We start from the raw sequence: 18,908 nt of genomic DNA, 5'->3' as shown, positions 1-18,908 counted from the left end.
GATATAAACGGGTCTGTGTTTCACGTGTATTTAAAAAGTGTATAATTATATTTAGGCACGGGATTGCACATCACGCACGTGCATTTAAAATATAATATGTGAACACGGGGTTTCACGTAATGAATTCACGTGCTGGGATTCAAGTGAGTAATTAATTAGTAATTGAATCCCAGCACAACAGTATATATAGATGCACGTTTCTTGCACTAGGGGTTGGGTGTTCGGAAGAGGAGAACGGGTGAGAGAGAGAGAGAGAGAGAGGAGTAATTAAAAGCGAAAGATCGTAAATATAAGTGTTTGTTCTCACCGTGTTTGTTTGTCTCCGTGCACCGTTTGTTAAGTGTCAGTCGTTTTGTCTGTGTGTTTATTTTGGCGTCAAGTGCCGTGTCCTGTTTTGTATTCCGTTGTTTAAACCTTTTATTTTGTTATTAAACGCTGAGTGCAGCCATTGCACTCAGCTCATCACAACCACCGTCTCTTTGTTTGAATTCCTGTCTGGTCTGACGCCACCCACTCTGGCCGTCTTTGTGACACGTGGTGTCATCGTGGGATAGCCGCGCCTCCAAGCGTCAGACCAGGAGGGGTTTTGTTTAAAAAAAAAAAAAAAAAAAAAAAAAAAAAAAAAAGGATTACAAATATTGTTTTTGGGGGAAAAAAAAAAGAAAAAAAGAGAGTCAATGGCAGAAGACGCCATCAAACTGCGGGGCTGGTTCCTGGAGAATGCTGGGCTGGAGGCCCAGTCTCTGCCCATGGTCGTCCGGGCTCTGTGGATGATGGACTGTGAGAGATGGGAGGCATATCAGGAGGAACACACCCCAAACACCTTGGAGGAAGGTGTGGAGTTTGTCCTCAGCTACCTGGAGGCAACCATAAATGGAACAGCAGCCCAGGTAGCAGGACCACCAGCAGAGGAGTACCTGCTGTCCCCATCTCCACCAGCAGAGGGTGAATGCCTGCTGGTTTTGCCTCCACAGCCCGAGCGGGAGGAGCCTGAGCGTCCACAGCCCGAGCGGGAGGAGCCTGAGCGTCCACAGCCCAAATGGGAGGAGCCTGAGCGTCCACAGCCCAAATGGGAGGAGCCTGAGCGTCCACAGCCCAAACGGGAGGAGCCTGAGCGTCCACAGCCCAAGCGGAAGGAGCCTGAACGTCCTACGCCTGAGCGGGAGGAGCCCGAACGTCCTACGCCTGAGTGGGAGGAGCCCGAACGTCCTACGCCTGAGTGGGAGGAGCCCGAACGTCCTACGCCTGAGTGGGAGGAGCCCGAACGTCCTACGCCTGAGTGGGGGGAGCCCGAACGTCCACAGCCCAAGAGGGGGGAGTCGGTGCGTCCACAGCCCAAAAGGGAGGAGTCGGTGCGTCCACAGCCCAAAAGGGAGGAGTCGGTGCGTCCACAGCCCAAAAGGGAGGAGTCGGTGCGTCCACAGCCCAAAAGGGAGGAGTCGGTGCGTCCACAGCCCAAAAGGGAGGAGTCGGTGCGTCCACAGCCCAAAGGGAGGCAAGTCGGGGCTTCCACAGCTCTGGGACCCAAGCCACCAGCAGAGGGGAAATGCCTGCTGGTTCAGCCCCAAGAGCCGGAAGGTGAGGGGTTACAGGCTCAACCCCCTGAAAATTTTTGGGGGGGAGAAGGGCAGGATGCTGGTGTCCCCCAGCAGCCTCTCGCTATGCTGCTGAAGGCAGCACGGCGTGCACATGCCCAGCCGCCACAGCAGAGGGAGCCAGCACCGCCAGGAGCAGAGGAGCTGGAGCTGCCTCTGCCTCCACCACCTCCAGGAGCAGAGGAGCAGGAGCTGCCTCTGCCTCCGCCACCACCACCGCCAGGAGCAGAGGAGCTGGAGCTGCCTCTGCCTCCACCACCTCCAGGAGCAGAGGAGCAGGAGCTGCCTCTGCCTCCGCCACCACCACCGCAAGGAGCAGAGGAGCAGGAGCTGCCTCTGCCTCCGCCACCACCACCGCCAGGAGCAGAGGAGCTGGAGCTGCCTCTGCCTCCACCACCTCCAGGAGCAGAGGAGCAGGAGCTGCCTCTGCCTCCGCCACCACCACCGCAAGGAGCAGAGGAGCAGGAGCTGCCTCTGCCTCCGCCACCACCACCGCAAGGAGCAGAGGAGCAGGAGCTGCCTCTGCCTCCACCACCTCCAGGAGCAGAGGAGCAGGAGCTGCCTCTGCCTCCGCCACCACCACCGCAAGGAGCAGAGGAGCAGGAGCTGCCTCTGCCTCCGCCACCACCACCGCAAGGAGCAGAGGAGCAGGAGCTGCCTCTGCCTCCACCACCGCCCGAAGCAGAGGAGCAGGAGCTGCCTCTGCTGCCCGTACCTCCGCAGGGAGTACGGTGGCCGGAGCCCCAGAAAGGGGAGCTGCCGGCCACGAAGGGGGAGGAGGTCTGGAGACCACCAACCCCAGCAGCAGTTTCGCTGCCGGAGATCGTGGGGGAGGTCCGGAGACCTGCTCCCACTGCAGCTTTTTCGCTGCAGGAGTTCTTGTGGCCGGAGCCCCACAGGAGGGAGCTGCCGGCTACGAAGAAGGGGGAGGTCGGGGGACCACCTGCCCCCGCAGCTTTTTCGCTGCAGGACGGGACCAACAGGCTGTCAGCCGTGCCACTACCGGCAGGGGTGCTGACAGCATGGCCAGCCATGGGCCCACTGAAGCCTCCCTTCCCAGCCCGAGACTTTGTCCTGGACTGCTGGGTTTTTAAGGGGGGAGGTGGCCGTTGAGGCCATGTGTGCTGCGCACAAGGGGGGGTATATGTGGCAATGCGCCCCGCCCCTGTGTGCATTTGTGTGTTTTGTGTGTATGTTGCGTGTGTAAATGTTGGTGTATAGTCATTGGTACACGGGATATAAACGGGTCTGTGTTTCACGTGTATTTAAAAAGTGTATAATTATATTTAGGCACGGGATTGCACATCACGCACGTGCATTTAAAATATAATATGTGAACACGGGGTTTCACGTAATGAATTCACGTGCTGGGATTCAAGTGAGTAATTAATTAGTAATTGAATCCCAGCACAACAGTATATATAGATGCACGTTTCTTGCACTAGGGGTTGGGTGTTCGGAAGAGGAGAACGGGTGAGAGAGAGAGAGGAGTAATTAAAAGCGAAAGATCGTAAATATAAGTGTTTGTTCTCACCGTGTTTGTTTGTCTCCGTGCACCGTTTGTTAAGTGTCAGTCGTTTTGTCTGTGTGTTTATTTTGGCGTCAAGTGCCGTGTCCTGTTTTGTATTCCGTTGTTTAAACCTTTTATTTTGTTATTAAACGCTGAGTGCAGCCATTGCACTCAGCTCATCACAACCACCGTCTCTTTGTTTGAATTCCTGTCTGGTCTGACGCCACCCACTCTGGCCGTCTTTGTGACACTTATATACATTTTTACAACATGCTACTAGTACGTACTTTATTCCTTGATGTGGTGCATCTCAATGGGGTTTTTATACTACACTACCAACCTACCAGAAAACTTTAAAACTACAGATGGAAGACAAGAGGCAAAGAGAGTGCTCTGATCCATCATTCTGACCCCTCCCTCAACACCTCCATTTGGTTTCATCCCAGAGATTGTGCTAGGAGAGCTGCTATCTAAATAATCCTCCCTGCAATGATTCTCACGATTCAGAAAGGATTCTTCATCTTTCTTGAGCTTCCAGGCAGCCGGGTAATGTTTCCATCTCTGGTGTGAATGCGTACCGAGTTTCATTAGGATTAATCTCCGCTGGCGGCACCCATCTGCTCTGCAGCTGCAGACCTAACATATATTTCAGTACTTTTTAAACATCTCACAGAACTCATTTCGGTAAAATCCTGTGGGATCGTAAATCAGATCAATCAGGATGATGTTCTGTAAAGGGGGCTCTGTTTCATTGTGAGAATCTTCAAGAACCAGTGTCTTGTGGTATGACGGTCCAAGGTTGTGTTTGGTAGTGATAAAGAACGTGTAAATATATAAATGGATTGAGCATATGCAAGTGATAGTTTTGCAAGCATGTTTTTTTTTTTGTTAGAATGAGTTGCAGCTTTCTGTTTTGTGTGGCTCTTACAAGGAAACCCAGAAAACAACACCAGATGGAAAGCTAAAGTAGGAATCTGTGCATTAAAGGCCTCAAAGGGGATTTAGTACTTCACAGAAGGATGCTTATGCTTTGGGAAAAAAAAGTATTTAAAATGAATTTTGAGGGGATTGTAACATCTCCTGCAAGTGAATTATGTGCTGCCTAAGATGCTGCAGAGGCTCTGGTGGTAAGAAGGACATTTTTACCTGTAAAAGCTAGGGTCAGTTTTCTAAATTGCAATTGTTCTACAGTACCTTCATTTGAATACATGCTTACAATGGCAATCAATATGATCACAGAATCTGCAAATTAATTGTATTCTAAAAGCCTAATGAGCACTTTACTGGTTCGTTAATGTGGTGCGGCTAGTTATTTCAGTTTAATTAATAGCTATACTTCTACTAAGAGACGCTGGAAATCTAACATTACCTTTTGTATGCCATTATCTAGAAATGATTCAACTCCTGTGCTAGTGTGCCTACTATATGTTATACAGTGTTGTGAACAAAGCATCAAAAGCCAGAATGAAGGCTATGCATCTTTATAATAATTTGCCTACAGTATACAACAAATGTCTCTTTTTACCCTATGTAAAGCTTAGTTGTCCAACAAAACAGTTAACAAGGTGCAATACATAAGTGTCAGTAGCTAACCGTAGAAATGTCCTCAGGCATGATACACATACTCTAATTTGTTTGTTCCAGTTGATAGTGTTGCATATTTTTTGCAAAATGTTAAAACCATTCAACTACCTTTATATAATTAGCAAGATATTCACTCAAATCTTAATAGCCTTTCGATTTTGGAAAATAAATTAAAACTTTTCAAAAAGCTTTTTTTAGCTTTAAAAATAATACAGCACATTGAAGGTACAGTATTATACTTAATCCATTCTAAACAACTGAACAACAGCAAGAATAAGTAATTTAACCTTAATGAATATCACCCAGAAACATCATGTGTTTAATAATGCACAGGCAGCCATATCATATTGTAGCACAAAGATGCCCCTTCTCCTGCAAATGTTAAATCCCAAACCAAGCTTCTTACTGTACAGTAAGGAGCAAGGAGTGAAAATCAGAGGCAGAGAACTCAGTTTCCAACAGATCAGAATTTTCTGGTAAAAATAAATAATTTGTTGAACATTTAAAAAGGCACCAGTAATTGTATTCCACAGAATTTTAAATAAATGCTAACTCATTAAAAGCTCCTGACTATAGTGTTTTAATATGGGGTCATAGTACTGTATAAGAACATAAGAAAGGTTACAAACGAGAGGACGCCATTCAGCACATCTTGCTCATTTGGTTGTTAGTAGCTTATTGATCCCAGAATCTCATCAATCAGCTTTTTGAAGGATCCCATGGTGTCAGCTTCAACAACATTACTGGGGAGTTGGTTCCAGACTCCCAGAATTCTCTGTGTAAAAAAAACTGCCTCCTATTTTCTGTTCTGAATGCCCCTTTATATAATCTCCATTTGTGACCCCTGGTCCTTGTTTCTTTTTTCAGGTCGAAAAAGTCCCCTGGGTCGACATTGTCAATACCTTTTAGAATTATGAATGCTCGAATCAGATCGCTGCATAGTCTTCTTTGTTCAAGACTGAATAGATTTAATTTCTTTAGTGTATAGTTAAGAATTGTACATTATGCTAAACTGTATGACAAAGGATTCAAATGAATACAAGTTTGTAATTACAAACTGATTACAATAGAATAAACATGGACCCCCTTCCAGGAAGTACAACCTGATTTTGGCTTATGCTAAATCTTTAATTTCCAAAACTTAGTTTAGCTTGTTTTCTCTGCCACTGTGAAGGTGTAAAACTGCTATATGATCAATTGGAAGCTCTCTATTTAGTACTGTTCAACAATAGTGGGATCATTTCTACTAAAGAAAGATGTCTCAACTGCGAAAGGCTTTAGGAACTTCCTGGAGAAACTACACCTAAACCTAATCTTAACTTTAAATAACAAGCCATTTTCCGTGCCCCATAACTGACATATTATTCTGTATACAATACAGCAAATGTGGTTGGATGTTCCCAGAAACTGTTTACAAACAGCGGCAAGTTAAATTATATGTCAGATACAAGAGGAACATGTATCACAGGAAATAAAATACTGAACTAATAGGACTGCATAATTGATTAAATAAAATAGCTTATGATGGAAGTGACACAATCTTTATGGTGTAAAAAAATTATGTTAAATAATATAATAATATAATAATAAATTTTATTTTGTATAGCGCCCTTAAAAACAATCATCTCAGAGCGCTAGTATAGCAATAAATAAACAGATTATACATAAAAAAGCACAAGGAAATAATGATTTCATAAAAATCATAAAAACGCCTTTCTAAAAAAGTAAGTCTTTAAATTAGCTTTAAAAACACTCAGAGAAGCTGAGTCCCTGATCTCTAGTGGAATTGAGTTCCATAATTTGGGGGCATAGCAATAGGCCCTGTCGCCCATAGAGCGCAGGCGAACAGGTGGGACAAACAGCAGTCTGAGATCAGCAGAGTGAAAGTTGTGATTGGGAGTGTAAAAAGAAAAGATCTGACAGATAAGTCGGAGCTAGCCCATGAAGAGCCTTATATGTCAGCATTAAAATTTTAAAATCAATTCTAAACCTGATAGGCAGCCAGTGCAAGGCCTCCGAGACAGGAGTAATGTGATCTCTTGAGCAGGACCGAGACAAAATTCTGGCTGCAGAGTTTTGAACAAATTGAATTTTAGTGAGGATGCTATTAGACACCCCAGCGAGCAGGGCGTTACAGTAATTGATCCTGGAGAAAACAAAGGCATGAACCAGTTTTTCAGCTGCAGGTAGAGAAAGCATGGGACGTAGTCTGGCAATATTTCTAAGGTGAAAAAAAGAAACCTTGACAGTATTCAGAACATGCGATTCAAAAGTTAACCCAGGATCGAAAATCACACCCAAATTTTTCATCTTAGATCTGAACTCAAGCATGGATCCATCAACAGACAGATTTAAAGCATTGGTTTTACCTAGCTGGCGGGGAGTACCTAACAGAATTACCTCAGTCTTGTCACAATTAAGGAGTAAAAAATTTTGCAACATCCAATTTTTTATATCAGTGATACAGGCAGTTAGGGCAGAGGCAGCAACATTGATATCAGGTTTAGAATTAATATAGATTTGAGTGTCGTCTGCGTAAAAATGATAGTGTATGCCATGAGACCTTAAAATGTGGCCGAGGGGAAACATATGAATGCTAAATATCAGGGGGCCCAGGATAGAGCCTTGCGGGACACCAGAAGTTACTGGCCCAACCTCAGAACTAAATCCACCCGGCATTGATTTACAGTGTCAAATGCCGCACTAAGATCCAAGAGGATTAAAATTGATAAAGCACCTGAGTCAACAGCCATTAACAGATCATTAGTGACTTTGACCAGGGCAGTCTCAGTGCTATGAAGATGCCGAAAGCCAGATTGAAAGGGTTCAAAAAGATTGTTATCTGTGAGATGCCAGTTTAATTGCCTAGTGACAGCTCGTTCTAGTAGTTTGGCTAGAAAGGGCAAATTTGAAATGGGTTGAAGATTATTAAGATTATCCAAGGCCATATGCGCAGCAGTGTGGAGTAGTGGTTAGGGCTCTGGATTCTTGACCGGAGGGTCATGGGTTCAATCCCCGGTGGGGACACTGCTGCTGTACCCTTGAGCAAGGTACTTTACCTAGATTGCTCCAGTAAAAACCCAACTGTATAAATGGGTAATTGTATGTAAAAATAATGTGATATCTTGTAAGTCGCCCTGGATAAGGGCGTCTGCTAAGAAATAAATTATAAATTATTATATGAGGTTTTTTTAGGCACAGGCATGACTGCAGCAGTTTTAAAAGCAACCACACCAGAACTCAGGGACTTATTTATAATAATTAACACGAAGGGGCAGAGCAGCTCAAAACAAGACTGAAAAAGAAAAGAGGGGATAGGATCCAACAGACAACAGGTGGCTTTCATACGAAGGGTCAGATCTGTAAGAGCATTAAGAGTGAGAGGTGTAAAACAGGATAGAGAGGACCCCACAAAGCCAGTCAAACCGAGAGACCGAAATTCATAGGAACAGCTGCTAGATAAATGTAACTGATTAAGAAAGAGATATAAAAACAACACAACAGCACAATTTAGCAAGCACAGCAAATTGAAATGAATGTTTCTACACAGTCTCACTCATAATTATATTTTACATTAAGCCACAAGAAAACTAAGAGAATAAGAATGAAATTACTCTGGCTCCCCAGAGGCCCATCGTGTAAAGAGCTACCATTTGGAGTTCATGGTGAGTCAAGTGATCAAATCTCGGTTGTTGACGATCTTGGCTGAGAACCCACTGGGAGCTCTGAATTGGGATTTGCAGCATTTATTTGTTATGCACTGAGCACTTATCAACTGTGAGGGACTTACTGATGCTCTTTAACTCCATATCCCAGATTTACCACAGGGCTGATTTAAATCTCCCAAAAGTAAGTCCTGAGTAACCAATGGTGGATAATAAAAGAATTCCCACAAGCCCAGCATTATTGGATTTCAGCAGGTCCCTGCTTCAAGTTAAAGTGGATAAACTGTGTGTTACAAGTGCAATGCAATTACAGTAGAATTGTATCTGCATTAGACTAGGCTGATGAGTTTGAGGGTGTTTGGGACACAAGCATACAGTCAATCACTAGGTCTCTGTGTTAATATCTGCCTCATTAAAGCATCACAGAACCTGTGTTTGTAAATGTATGTTGTGTTGGATGGGCTCCTACACTAACAAAAGACAAAAAAAGCACCATCTGTGTTGTAGCGTGGGTGGTTTACTTGTCCTTTCATAACACCTTGAATACCTGCCTATTTGATCAATACCCCATAATTGCCTAGTTTAGTTGTAAATAATATATACTTTAAACTTTACTACAATAGCAGTTTCATCTACTGGAAATAGAAGAACTTTAAGCTGTTATTCTCCATGTACATTTATTTTTTTCAAACGCACCAGTAAATACAAAAATACTCTTTGACAGTACAATGACAACAATTATTTTTATTGGTTGCTACCCCTAATCAACTATAAAAGGATATAATATAGTTGATGTAAAACCAATATCTCAAAGTGTTTTGTCTTTATCATCCTGAAACCAAGTCACATGACTACAGTTTGTTATCCATATTAAGTCACAGGTCAAATTGCAGGATGCCCTTACTTTTCACCGGAGGAGTTCCTGTAACACTGCACTTAAGATGCAACCTTAAAAAAGATACAGTATACGTTCTCGTACTGGGGATGCTTTTAACTAGTAACAGTACATTCAGACAGCTAAATGATTGACAAGAACAGGCCCTCTTCAAAAAAGCTTGTCTTTATAGTGAGACGACTTGGAATTCTGTGTACAGTTTTGGTCTCCGCACTACAAAAAAAAGAACATTGTGTCTTTGGAATGAGTCCAAAGAAGAGCAACTAGACAAACTGTAGGGCTCCAGGGAAGGTATGAAAATGGTAGAGGGTTAAGGCAGACTTGATTGAAGTTTTTTTTATAATCCTGTAAGGAGTCCAAAAACGTAACCTTAGTTACTATTTAAAACATATCAAAAAAACCAGTGCCAGAAGACATACTGTGCACTCCTGTACCTCCGATCACCCTGACTTAGAAAGTGGCCTGATTTAAAAGAATGTACCGCAGCCTGTGTGAACAGCATAGCTGAGATGAATTTAAGATGTTCATGTCTGTTTCTAGTAAATCAGCATCGGAATGGTGCTGCAGGACAGTGCGTGTTTACAATGGGCCAGGTGGTTGAGTCAGTGGGTTACTGCCCTATGTTGGACCATGGTTTTTACTTCCTGCTGCTAATCTTGATTGGACCCGGAGGTGGTCAGCAGTACATTTCACCTCCTATATTGCTTTCACTCACAAGACAACGGCTGTCACACTGTCCATGTTAACCTTGAAATAATAATGCTCGAAAACACATAATGTGGGTGATCTTCTATGCAATTGTATTAATTGTGACAAAAGCATTCTTTGTGCTTTAAGGTAGCATTTTGTATTGTTGCACTGTAGCTACAGAGTGCACACATTTGTAGGTGACAATGCTGATTGTATCATATATGTCCAGATTTTATTAACTTTGTACACATGTTATGTTTGTCAAGACACAATTTCCTAACAAGAAAGTCGGCTGCCCAGGAGTGGTTGAAGTTGTCATAGTTTCTTCTACACAGAGGAAAGTAGTTATAGTTTAGCATATTAAATAGTTCACAAAGTTTGTTTCTGCCTTTAAACATCTCCAGCATACATCCAATATACATTATTTGGGATAATTTTGACACAGGTAATTTGCCAATGCCTGCATTCTGATAGATATAGGCGACCAATTCAACTTTGGATTTCAGCAGAACATGACTTTTTTAAAGTACTGCTTGCTTATCTGGTCGTTTTTGACCTTTTATTTTAAGTTAAATCCAACTAGCTAGTTTGCCATTGCTAAAAAAAAAAAAAAAAACTCTATGTTTATCATTATTCCAAGGTCATCTATAGAAGAGAAACAGATCCCTATTTCTCTCACTAAGGACAGGCAATTGATGAGAATTTATGGAGCTTTACCCTGAAATTATCCCTGACAGCATAGTCAGACAAGGATAGCTGTTTGCTTAATTCCATCAGTCGTCCAGGATGAACTGGGGATAATAAACAAGCACATTTCCCTCACAGTGCTGAAGTGATGGCATACTTCTTTGTGCATCATATGTATTAGTCATTTTTGATATTTTTAATTCAACGGACTTTATACTTTTGTGTCTGACTTAAATTAGCAAAAACAAACATAAAACCAATAAATACAAATGTTGGCATATACTGCAACAACTGGTCCTGTTTTCATTATTAAAAGTGTAACCAATGAGTAAAAAATAAAATAAAATAAAAAAATAACCATCTTTATCCTTTCGTAAGCAAATGAGCATTCTCACAACATCTTTGTAATGCAATTTATCTAGTTTCCATCCAGTCAACTTGCCACAGTGTACTATTTCACCTTGTACTATGCTATGAATTCTATAGGCATGGAAATAAGACTCCTGTTGCATAGCAGTTAATCCATTACAGGATTTACTACAAGCTTTATTTGTCACAGTGTATAAGTAACAAGCTCAGGTGTGTCCTACTAAACTCCTTGTAAACCCAGGAAAGAATCAAACTGCTATGCAATGGGGGTCTTATTTCGACCCCTGCTATATGAATTATATTCTTTGTCAATGGTCAAATGGCACGTGGAATAAATTAACATACAATAGTGAAAACTGGCACAATACAGTATATGTAATTTTAATGTAAGCTTTTTGTGTCATAGCAATACGTATTTTTTGGTTATTAATATGGCCATTGTTTGTGATCATAGAATGAGGCTGCATTCAGAAACACAATTGACTCTAAAAAGGGAAATACAGTAGTCTTAATAATAAGTTTATGCAAACTCTGACTATTGCTTTTATTTATTATTAATTTAAACACAAAATAAACAGACACTAGCCTCCTTGTTTAAAATGCAAACCAGTGGCAGCAAATTAATAAATACTCTCAATGAACATATTACTGTACACATATTAAAAACACAGCAGTCATCATTTCGGCATATTGGAAATTGTCAGATGAAAATAGAATAGAATTAGTATTCTTTAAAAAATACTTTTAAAAGTCACATTACTGAATCAGTCTGGAATAGCCCCTGGATATTTCTGATGGGTTATGAATCAGCAGTCGAAAAGTTATGAATCAGCAATCAAAAGTCTGCATAATTAAACTGAATATTTTTTTTTTTATATAGGAAGCTTTTTATGCAAACACATTAGAAAACAAACAAACAAATAAACAAACAAACAAACAAGCAATAATGAAAGTAAGAAGTTGGTGGTGGAGGTCATTTTCTGTCCACTGACTGATAATTTGTGACTTATAAAAATAGCAAATGGACATACAGATTACATGAGAGCTTACCAGCAGTGTCATACTGTAGTTCAGCACCCAAAAAGGGGCCCTTTCTTTAATTGTTCACCTCTTGTAAGAGTAGCGGGAACACAAAATAATTAAAGGGGAGCCATTTTGAATGCTGCACTGTGACACTTCTGGTAAGCCCTCTGCGTTATTCATCAGTTACTAATTCAGGTAAGAAACAAACATCAGAAGACCAGATTTCATGCAGGACAGAATTGTTCTTAATTTATTTTACTAGGAACACATGCTTTCCACTTAATGCTGAATTGGTCTGGTCATTTCACCAGGTAAAACTGTCTCCACCCCTTCGATGGGGCAGCAGTTTGGAGTAGTGGTTAGGGCTCTGGACTCTTGACCAGAAGGTTGTGGGTTCAATCCCCAGTGGGGGACACTGCTGTTGTACCCTTGAGCAAGGTACTTTACCTAGATTGCTCCAGTAAAAACCCAACTGTATAAATGGGTAATTGTATGTGATATCTGTATAATGTGAAATAATGTGATATCTTGTAACAATTGTAAGTCGCCCTGGATAAGGGCGTCTGCTAAGAAATAAATAATAATAATAATAATGGCTTGTGTCATTAACCAACCAGCTTCTTCACCTTTTGACTGACATGCTTTCAGCAAGTAACCTGCTTTGACCCAGTAGACGCTGCTAGGAAGTGCAAGTGTAACAGATATTCTATTAACCCTGGACACTCAACTCCGCCTTTACTTCCGTCACATGGTGTGCAAGGGATCATGGGATATAAAGAGAGCTCCGGGGTTTGCAAACTCATACATATCATATCTCTTAATTGAAGAAATACAGATTTTATTTATGAATGGCGTGTGTAACTATAGCCTTTGATTTCTTACACACTGATTAACACCTACACCAATCACTATTCAAAACTTCTTCCCACACTTAGGAAACAAACACAACTCAACTTACAACTCAGCTCTGCAGATGGTATTCGTATAGCATTTTCGTAAGGCTATCCTCCCATGGGATTTTCCAAGCATGCTTTAACTTCTACATTAATCAATATGACCAGAAAAGAATGTCTCACTGAATTGCTTAATGTTCATTGGACACCACCTGCAGTAGAAATGTTATTGACAGAATGATACAACATATCAAAACATGTGGTCTGTATCATTGATAGGTTAAAACTACATTTGAGTACGTGTGGAAGGAAACTTAATACTATCAAAATCTCTTCATTTAAACTAATTCAATATACGATTCTACAAGGCAATCACCAAAACTACAGACAAATTCAAAATTCAAGAAAAAATACATTAAAAAAGAACACAGCTGTGTAAAATTAAAACAGCCATGCAAAGTGTTCTGTCTCTATGCAGCTGTAACAAAAGTCTCTCCATCTCAATATGACATTCAGAGGTCAATGTCTTGATAAGCAACACATTTAGCAATTACTGCAAATGGTTTCTGAGATACATGGGTTTGCAACAACAACAACAACAACAACAAAAACTGTCAGGAAAAGGTAACGTTTTTGATCAAATCTGACCTAGACGATCATCAAACCTGACCTAGAAAATCACAGAATACAGCTGTACCAAAAAAGACCCCAATGTGGCCACCTTGGGTCAGAGAGCAAAGTCAAGGGCATTGAAAATAGAGAGTTGGTATCTTAAATGCTGTGTGATATACTGTATTAGCAGCAGTCAGAGTAGTGGCGGGTTTACAAACTCACACAAGCTCCCCTCACAGGGATGCTTCAAAATGTGTGAAGCCTTTAAAGGCTGCAGAATGACAACATGAATAAAACAAGCGATGTGTTCACAGAATAAAGTAAGGAAGTTGAGTTCAGGACAACAATTGAAAAGTGTGACTTGGTATGACTGGCAATAGAAGTACCTAGAAGTCCTAGCTCAGCCCTGCCACTGACACCCTGCCTCATTTGGAACCCCAGGAGTCCCTCTATCAGGCTGACACTGGTAAAACTGTATTCCTCTCGGGGGCAAAAATAAATAAATAAATAAATAAATAAGCCTTTTTTTTTTGGCCCTGGACTAATCACTTTGCTTCATTTTCACAAAGTAGATTTTACTTTAAAAGCCCTACATGTCAATTATTATAATTGCGTGCCTTTTTTCAGAAAGTAATTGTACTACTTTACTTTTCCTCCATGCTTCCTGCTCCATCTGCAACTTTCACTTTGTTCCAGTGAGAAAAGTTCAAAGCATTCTTCATAAAACCTTTTCATTTTGATGAGCGGCACTTTGGATGTATCTTTGAATTAACCATTCTTCAAATTAAAGGTCCATTTTAGTTCCACACTAGATTCATATTTTCAATTTAAATACCTTTATTATGTAATGTAATTAATATGACATTTTAGAAACGCTTAAAAAAAGAATCTCTTGATTCACCCATTTTTAACACTAGAACCGCCACGGTAGTCATTTTGACAGGTTTGGATTTAAAATGTAAACAAATCTGTGTTTGTGAATGCAATGCGGTTATCCTTTTTTTCTTTTGTTATTTTCTTTCTTGCTTTTTTTTTTTTTTTTTAAACGGACAACTGCATTGCATTGATAGTACGCAGATTTGTTTACATTTTAAATCTCAATAATCGCGCAGCGGTTCTAGTGTTAATCCTTTATGCACATTTTTCAGTACTGTCAAAAATGAACTCTTCCTTAGACTGAATATAAAATAGATTTACACTCAGGAATACAAAGTACATTAAAGTAAGGTAAAAACATTTTTTAAAGCATTAGTTAGTATACGTTTTAGAGAAATAATCCACAGCTATCATATTTGTGGCTTGCTATATTGAGATAGCTAATGGCTGATTACAAAAAAAGAAAAAATACTGTTTTACAAGTTCTTGATAAGTAGGGAAGGATGAATAGGGCATGGTGTGCACATATTCTTAATAATGTTTCCCAGTGATTCTTTATTCACAACACATTTGTTTACCAAGCAGTTCATAGAGCTAGACAAAAATGCTGCCCCTGATAGATCTTGATAAGCTGCTGGTTCGGTGATTTTAATAGCCAAAATAAATCCTTAACTGACAACCTTAATTTTGAAGGGCATATGCTGCAGTGTAATCCTGCAAAGCCTGACTCACCTCCATGGCTTGTTCATGTTTAAACAGAAATACAAACTTTTTTGGGGTTCATCTTTTTCTTCACAACTTAAATGTCTGTGTTGGGTGTGAACGGCAGTATGATATGTTATGATCGGCTGTATGATACCCCAAATATATATATATATAACACTACACATGACTGATTAGGGAAATCCAATATACAGTACAGTGGGACAGAGGCATTTGGTACTTGGTTTGCCATTACCACTACCTGAAGAGTACATCTTCTACCATACTTAGCCCTGACAATTTTGACACAGTGATATTAGCATGATTTCAACGTGATAAATGAGGTCTCGGTCTCAACAAGGACATCTCCTGGTTAAATAAACAAACAAATAAACATGCATTATTCCTACTGCAATATTTTACATTTTCAGTACTGTCGCTTGGTACTATAGGGCTCCACCTCCAACAAACAGATGCTGCATGAAAATTACTTGTAGAGTCACCAGCAGTGAATACCACAATACATTTCATGCATCACAAGGCATCAAAAAACCCTCCTTTTAATCTTTTATTTATTAATAGAATTAAAATCTCATCAGGAAATTGTTAATAATAATAATAATAATAATAATAATAATAATAATAATAATAATAATAATAATAATAATAATGTATTAGTATTACTGTAGTATTTGTATTATTACTGCTGGGTTGTTTTTTTTAAACCATGCTACACAACATTAGGGCACATATTCATATACAGTGCTTTTGAACCCTTTAGATGTGGAAGCATTACTATAAAACAGGATATATATGAGATTATAGACCGCTCATGATCTTTCAGCCAATCAGAGTGCATGTTTCACCATATATATGCCACATTTCACCTTATGTATTCCACGACTCAACACAGAGAAACCCTATTCAAGGCAGTTTTTACCTGCTGTATTCTCCATATCAACATGGTTGACATCACCTGCCTAAAAAAAAAAAAAATCTGAGGGACCTCTTGGAATTTCATTCAACTGCAAAGGCCATTCAAACATCACAATCAGCCGCGGGGGCAGCAGTGTGGAGTAGTGGTTAGGGCTCTGGACTCTTGACCAGAGGGTTGTGGGTTCAATCCCAGGTGGGGGACACCGCTGCTGTACCCTTGTGCAAGGTACTTTACCTAGATTGCTCCAGTAAAAACCCAACTGTATTAATTGCATGAAAAAATAATGTAATTGTATGTAAAAAATAATGTGATGTCTTGTAACAATTGTAAGTCATCCTGGATAAGGGTGTCTGCTAATAAATAAATAATAATAATAATATTCTCTTCATCAACCTTTTCCCTCCCTTCAATGAAATTGACAATGTACTAAATAAAGGTCAGTAATGACTAGAAAACAAATATAGCTGGATATGAACGTCTGTGTATTGGTTATATTGTAGCCCCTTAACTGTTCAGCCCTGGTCCGTTCACTTCTAGTCAAGCTGACATTCATACACAGACGTTCGTTGTCCTATAACCCTATAATAAATTGTTATGCCCATCAATTGATGGGGGCACCCCTCCTTTTGGATACGAGTCATTCGGTCGTTGGATTTGAAGGAATTCTTCTTCTTCTTGTCAACATGTTCACTGGCTTAATTCTATATAATTATTATATTCAGGCTCTGAACTGGATTTTGAACCTCTACCAACCTCTCTGAAAGGTTGTAACATGATTTTTAATGTGATGTAAACAAGAAGAAAGTTTTCAGGTACATGTAATGTGGCTTATAACCAGGGCTTTTTACCTGTACTTCTGTCTTTATAGAGTCAACAGCATTGATTTTGGTAACAGAAATGCTTCGAGCAGTCTGATAAGAGCAACAGTAAAAACTGGCCTGCAATGCAAAAGCTCCTACTTATGCACAATATAAAATTACCCCACAAACAAAAAGCATAGATATTCAGAAAGAGGTTACCAATTAAAACAAAAGCAACAACAGACATCCGATTCCTGAAAGAGTATTATTTCAGTTCAATTGACAAGTTCAAAAACGTTTTAAAGAAAATATGTTGCAGGGATAGTGCAAATTACATTTCAGACAAAGGTGGCCAATTTTCAAGCTATGTGAATCAAATGACACTATTTTTAAAAGCCTACAGTACAGTAGGTTCAAGAATTGGAAAAATGTAGAAATGTTCAATGTGAAAAAGCTACTTACTGTATATGCATAACCACTGTGTACACACAAATTGTTGTATACAGATCCTGTATGTATGTGTACATTATACAGTATATAAAATATATGCATGCAATTGGAAATATATATATATATATATATATATATATATATAACAAAGGGACAAAGCCACATCTGATAAGTGTAGATTGCTTATGCATATACAGTAGTACATGTATGAATAGCTACAGTATACATGCGCAAACACATCAAATATATCCATCTACAGGATATTAATATCTACAAACACATAGACACACAAGGGATATGTGTTTAGTTTCTACCAGAGGATAAACTGCTACACTAAGGTGGGTAAACAGGAACAGGGGGAAAAGAGCTCAACTTTACCTATTTCATTAGATTGATCATCTTGTATGAGGCAGGAATGAAAATAAGAACAGACAAACAAATGAGAGAAAAAACAATCCAAGACTGGATATGTTAACCTATAGTATAATATTCACCATTGGTACAGATAATGCATTAAGAGCAGACATGTAAAGATATTGGACAGGTAACAAAATGATTAGAGGCGATATCCAACAGTTTCTTCAGTTTCCAGTTGCATCATGCAACAGCTGAAGTAAATGATGGTTTCATGGGTATTTATGAATAAGTTTCATACTGCTGCAGGTCTGCTATGTGTTCTTCCAGTTACTCTGAACAATCTTCCCAGGCACATTGGGAAGTGTATAGTACTGCAGAGCCCTTACCACATCCAACTGCCCAACAAGTCATTTTATACTTATTACCTTTTCTTTATAACACAGTAAAATTGTTCCAGACTACAAAAATATCCATGAACTACAACACCATGTTATTTAAAAAATGTAGAATAGTATTCTAATTCAAGCTGCCTATACTGGGCATTACCATTTTACAGCCACCACTCCTAAAGAATAAAACAAACCTAATAAAATACAATATTATTATGAAGCAGAATAAACAAATCTCATTTTTAGTTTTAAACAAATACCAGTTCTTTTGAGCTGCACCTGAAAGTTAAAGCCAAATCAAATTATAACTGAATTTTTTTTAGCAACATTTTCCTCGGTTACACTTTGCAACAGTGACTTGAAAGTTACTACCCCATGCAATAATATGTTTTATAAAATTATATTAAAAGGCTCTTTACCCCAGTTCTGATAAGATAAAGCAAAGCACACTGTACTTCCAGTTTAAATAACAATAAAGTGCCAAAAAGAGCAGAACCACATACTAAGATTTACATTTTGGAATACCAAATAAGCTATTGATGAAGCTTATGTTCACCTACCCTTTACCGTTTCAGTATTAATACTGCATCTGTGTGAATCATCAGAGTTATAATAAAGTATGTCATAGCACTTAAGTGTCCAGCACAGCATCTAGTGACAAGAATTAGGATACTGTCAACTTACCCTTAACCCTTTCCCCTCGGTTCAGCTGGATCTCGCCCTCTCCTTGGGGTGTGTAGGGTTTCACCACAATGAAGGTACGACCAGGCACAGCACTGTAGAGTTTCCGTTTGGGCCCTCGGAGCCCGGAATGGGTTGGTGGCTGTGGAGGGGGACTCGGCTCAGGGGTAACCGTGCTGGGGCTGTAAACGAA

The 18,908-nt window shown here is 40.0% G+C and overlaps 1 protein-coding gene across 10 annotated transcripts in view; it reads right to left on the bottom strand.

Moving 5' to 3' along the window:
* LOC117415660 (SH3 and multiple ankyrin repeat domains protein 3) overlaps positions 1 to 18,908 on the bottom strand; it is a 289,648-nt gene that overhangs the window by 103,449 nt on the left and 167,291 nt on the right. For all 10 annotated transcript variants that reach the window (XR_004546440.3, XM_059027379.1, XM_034026268.3 and 7 more), the window contains one exon: positions 18,719 to 18,897. Coding sequence is in view for 9 of the 10 variants with exons in the window: in XM_059027379.1 (XP_058883362.1) it covers positions 18,719 to 18,897 (179 nt within the window). In the remaining variant the exon portion in view is untranslated. The remainder of the gene's footprint in view (positions 1 to 18,718; positions 18,898 to 18,908) is intronic.

The sequence above is a fragment of the Acipenser ruthenus genome, chromosome 7 (genome assembly GCF_902713425.1).
Source record: "Acipenser ruthenus chromosome 7, fAciRut3.2 maternal haplotype, whole genome shotgun sequence".
In the NCBI taxonomy this organism is placed as follows: Eukaryota; Metazoa; Chordata; class Actinopteri; order Acipenseriformes; family Acipenseridae; genus Acipenser; species Acipenser ruthenus.
The sequence above is the reverse complement of the archived record's forward strand: the minus strand, read 5'-3'. Positions and strand labels throughout refer to the sequence as shown.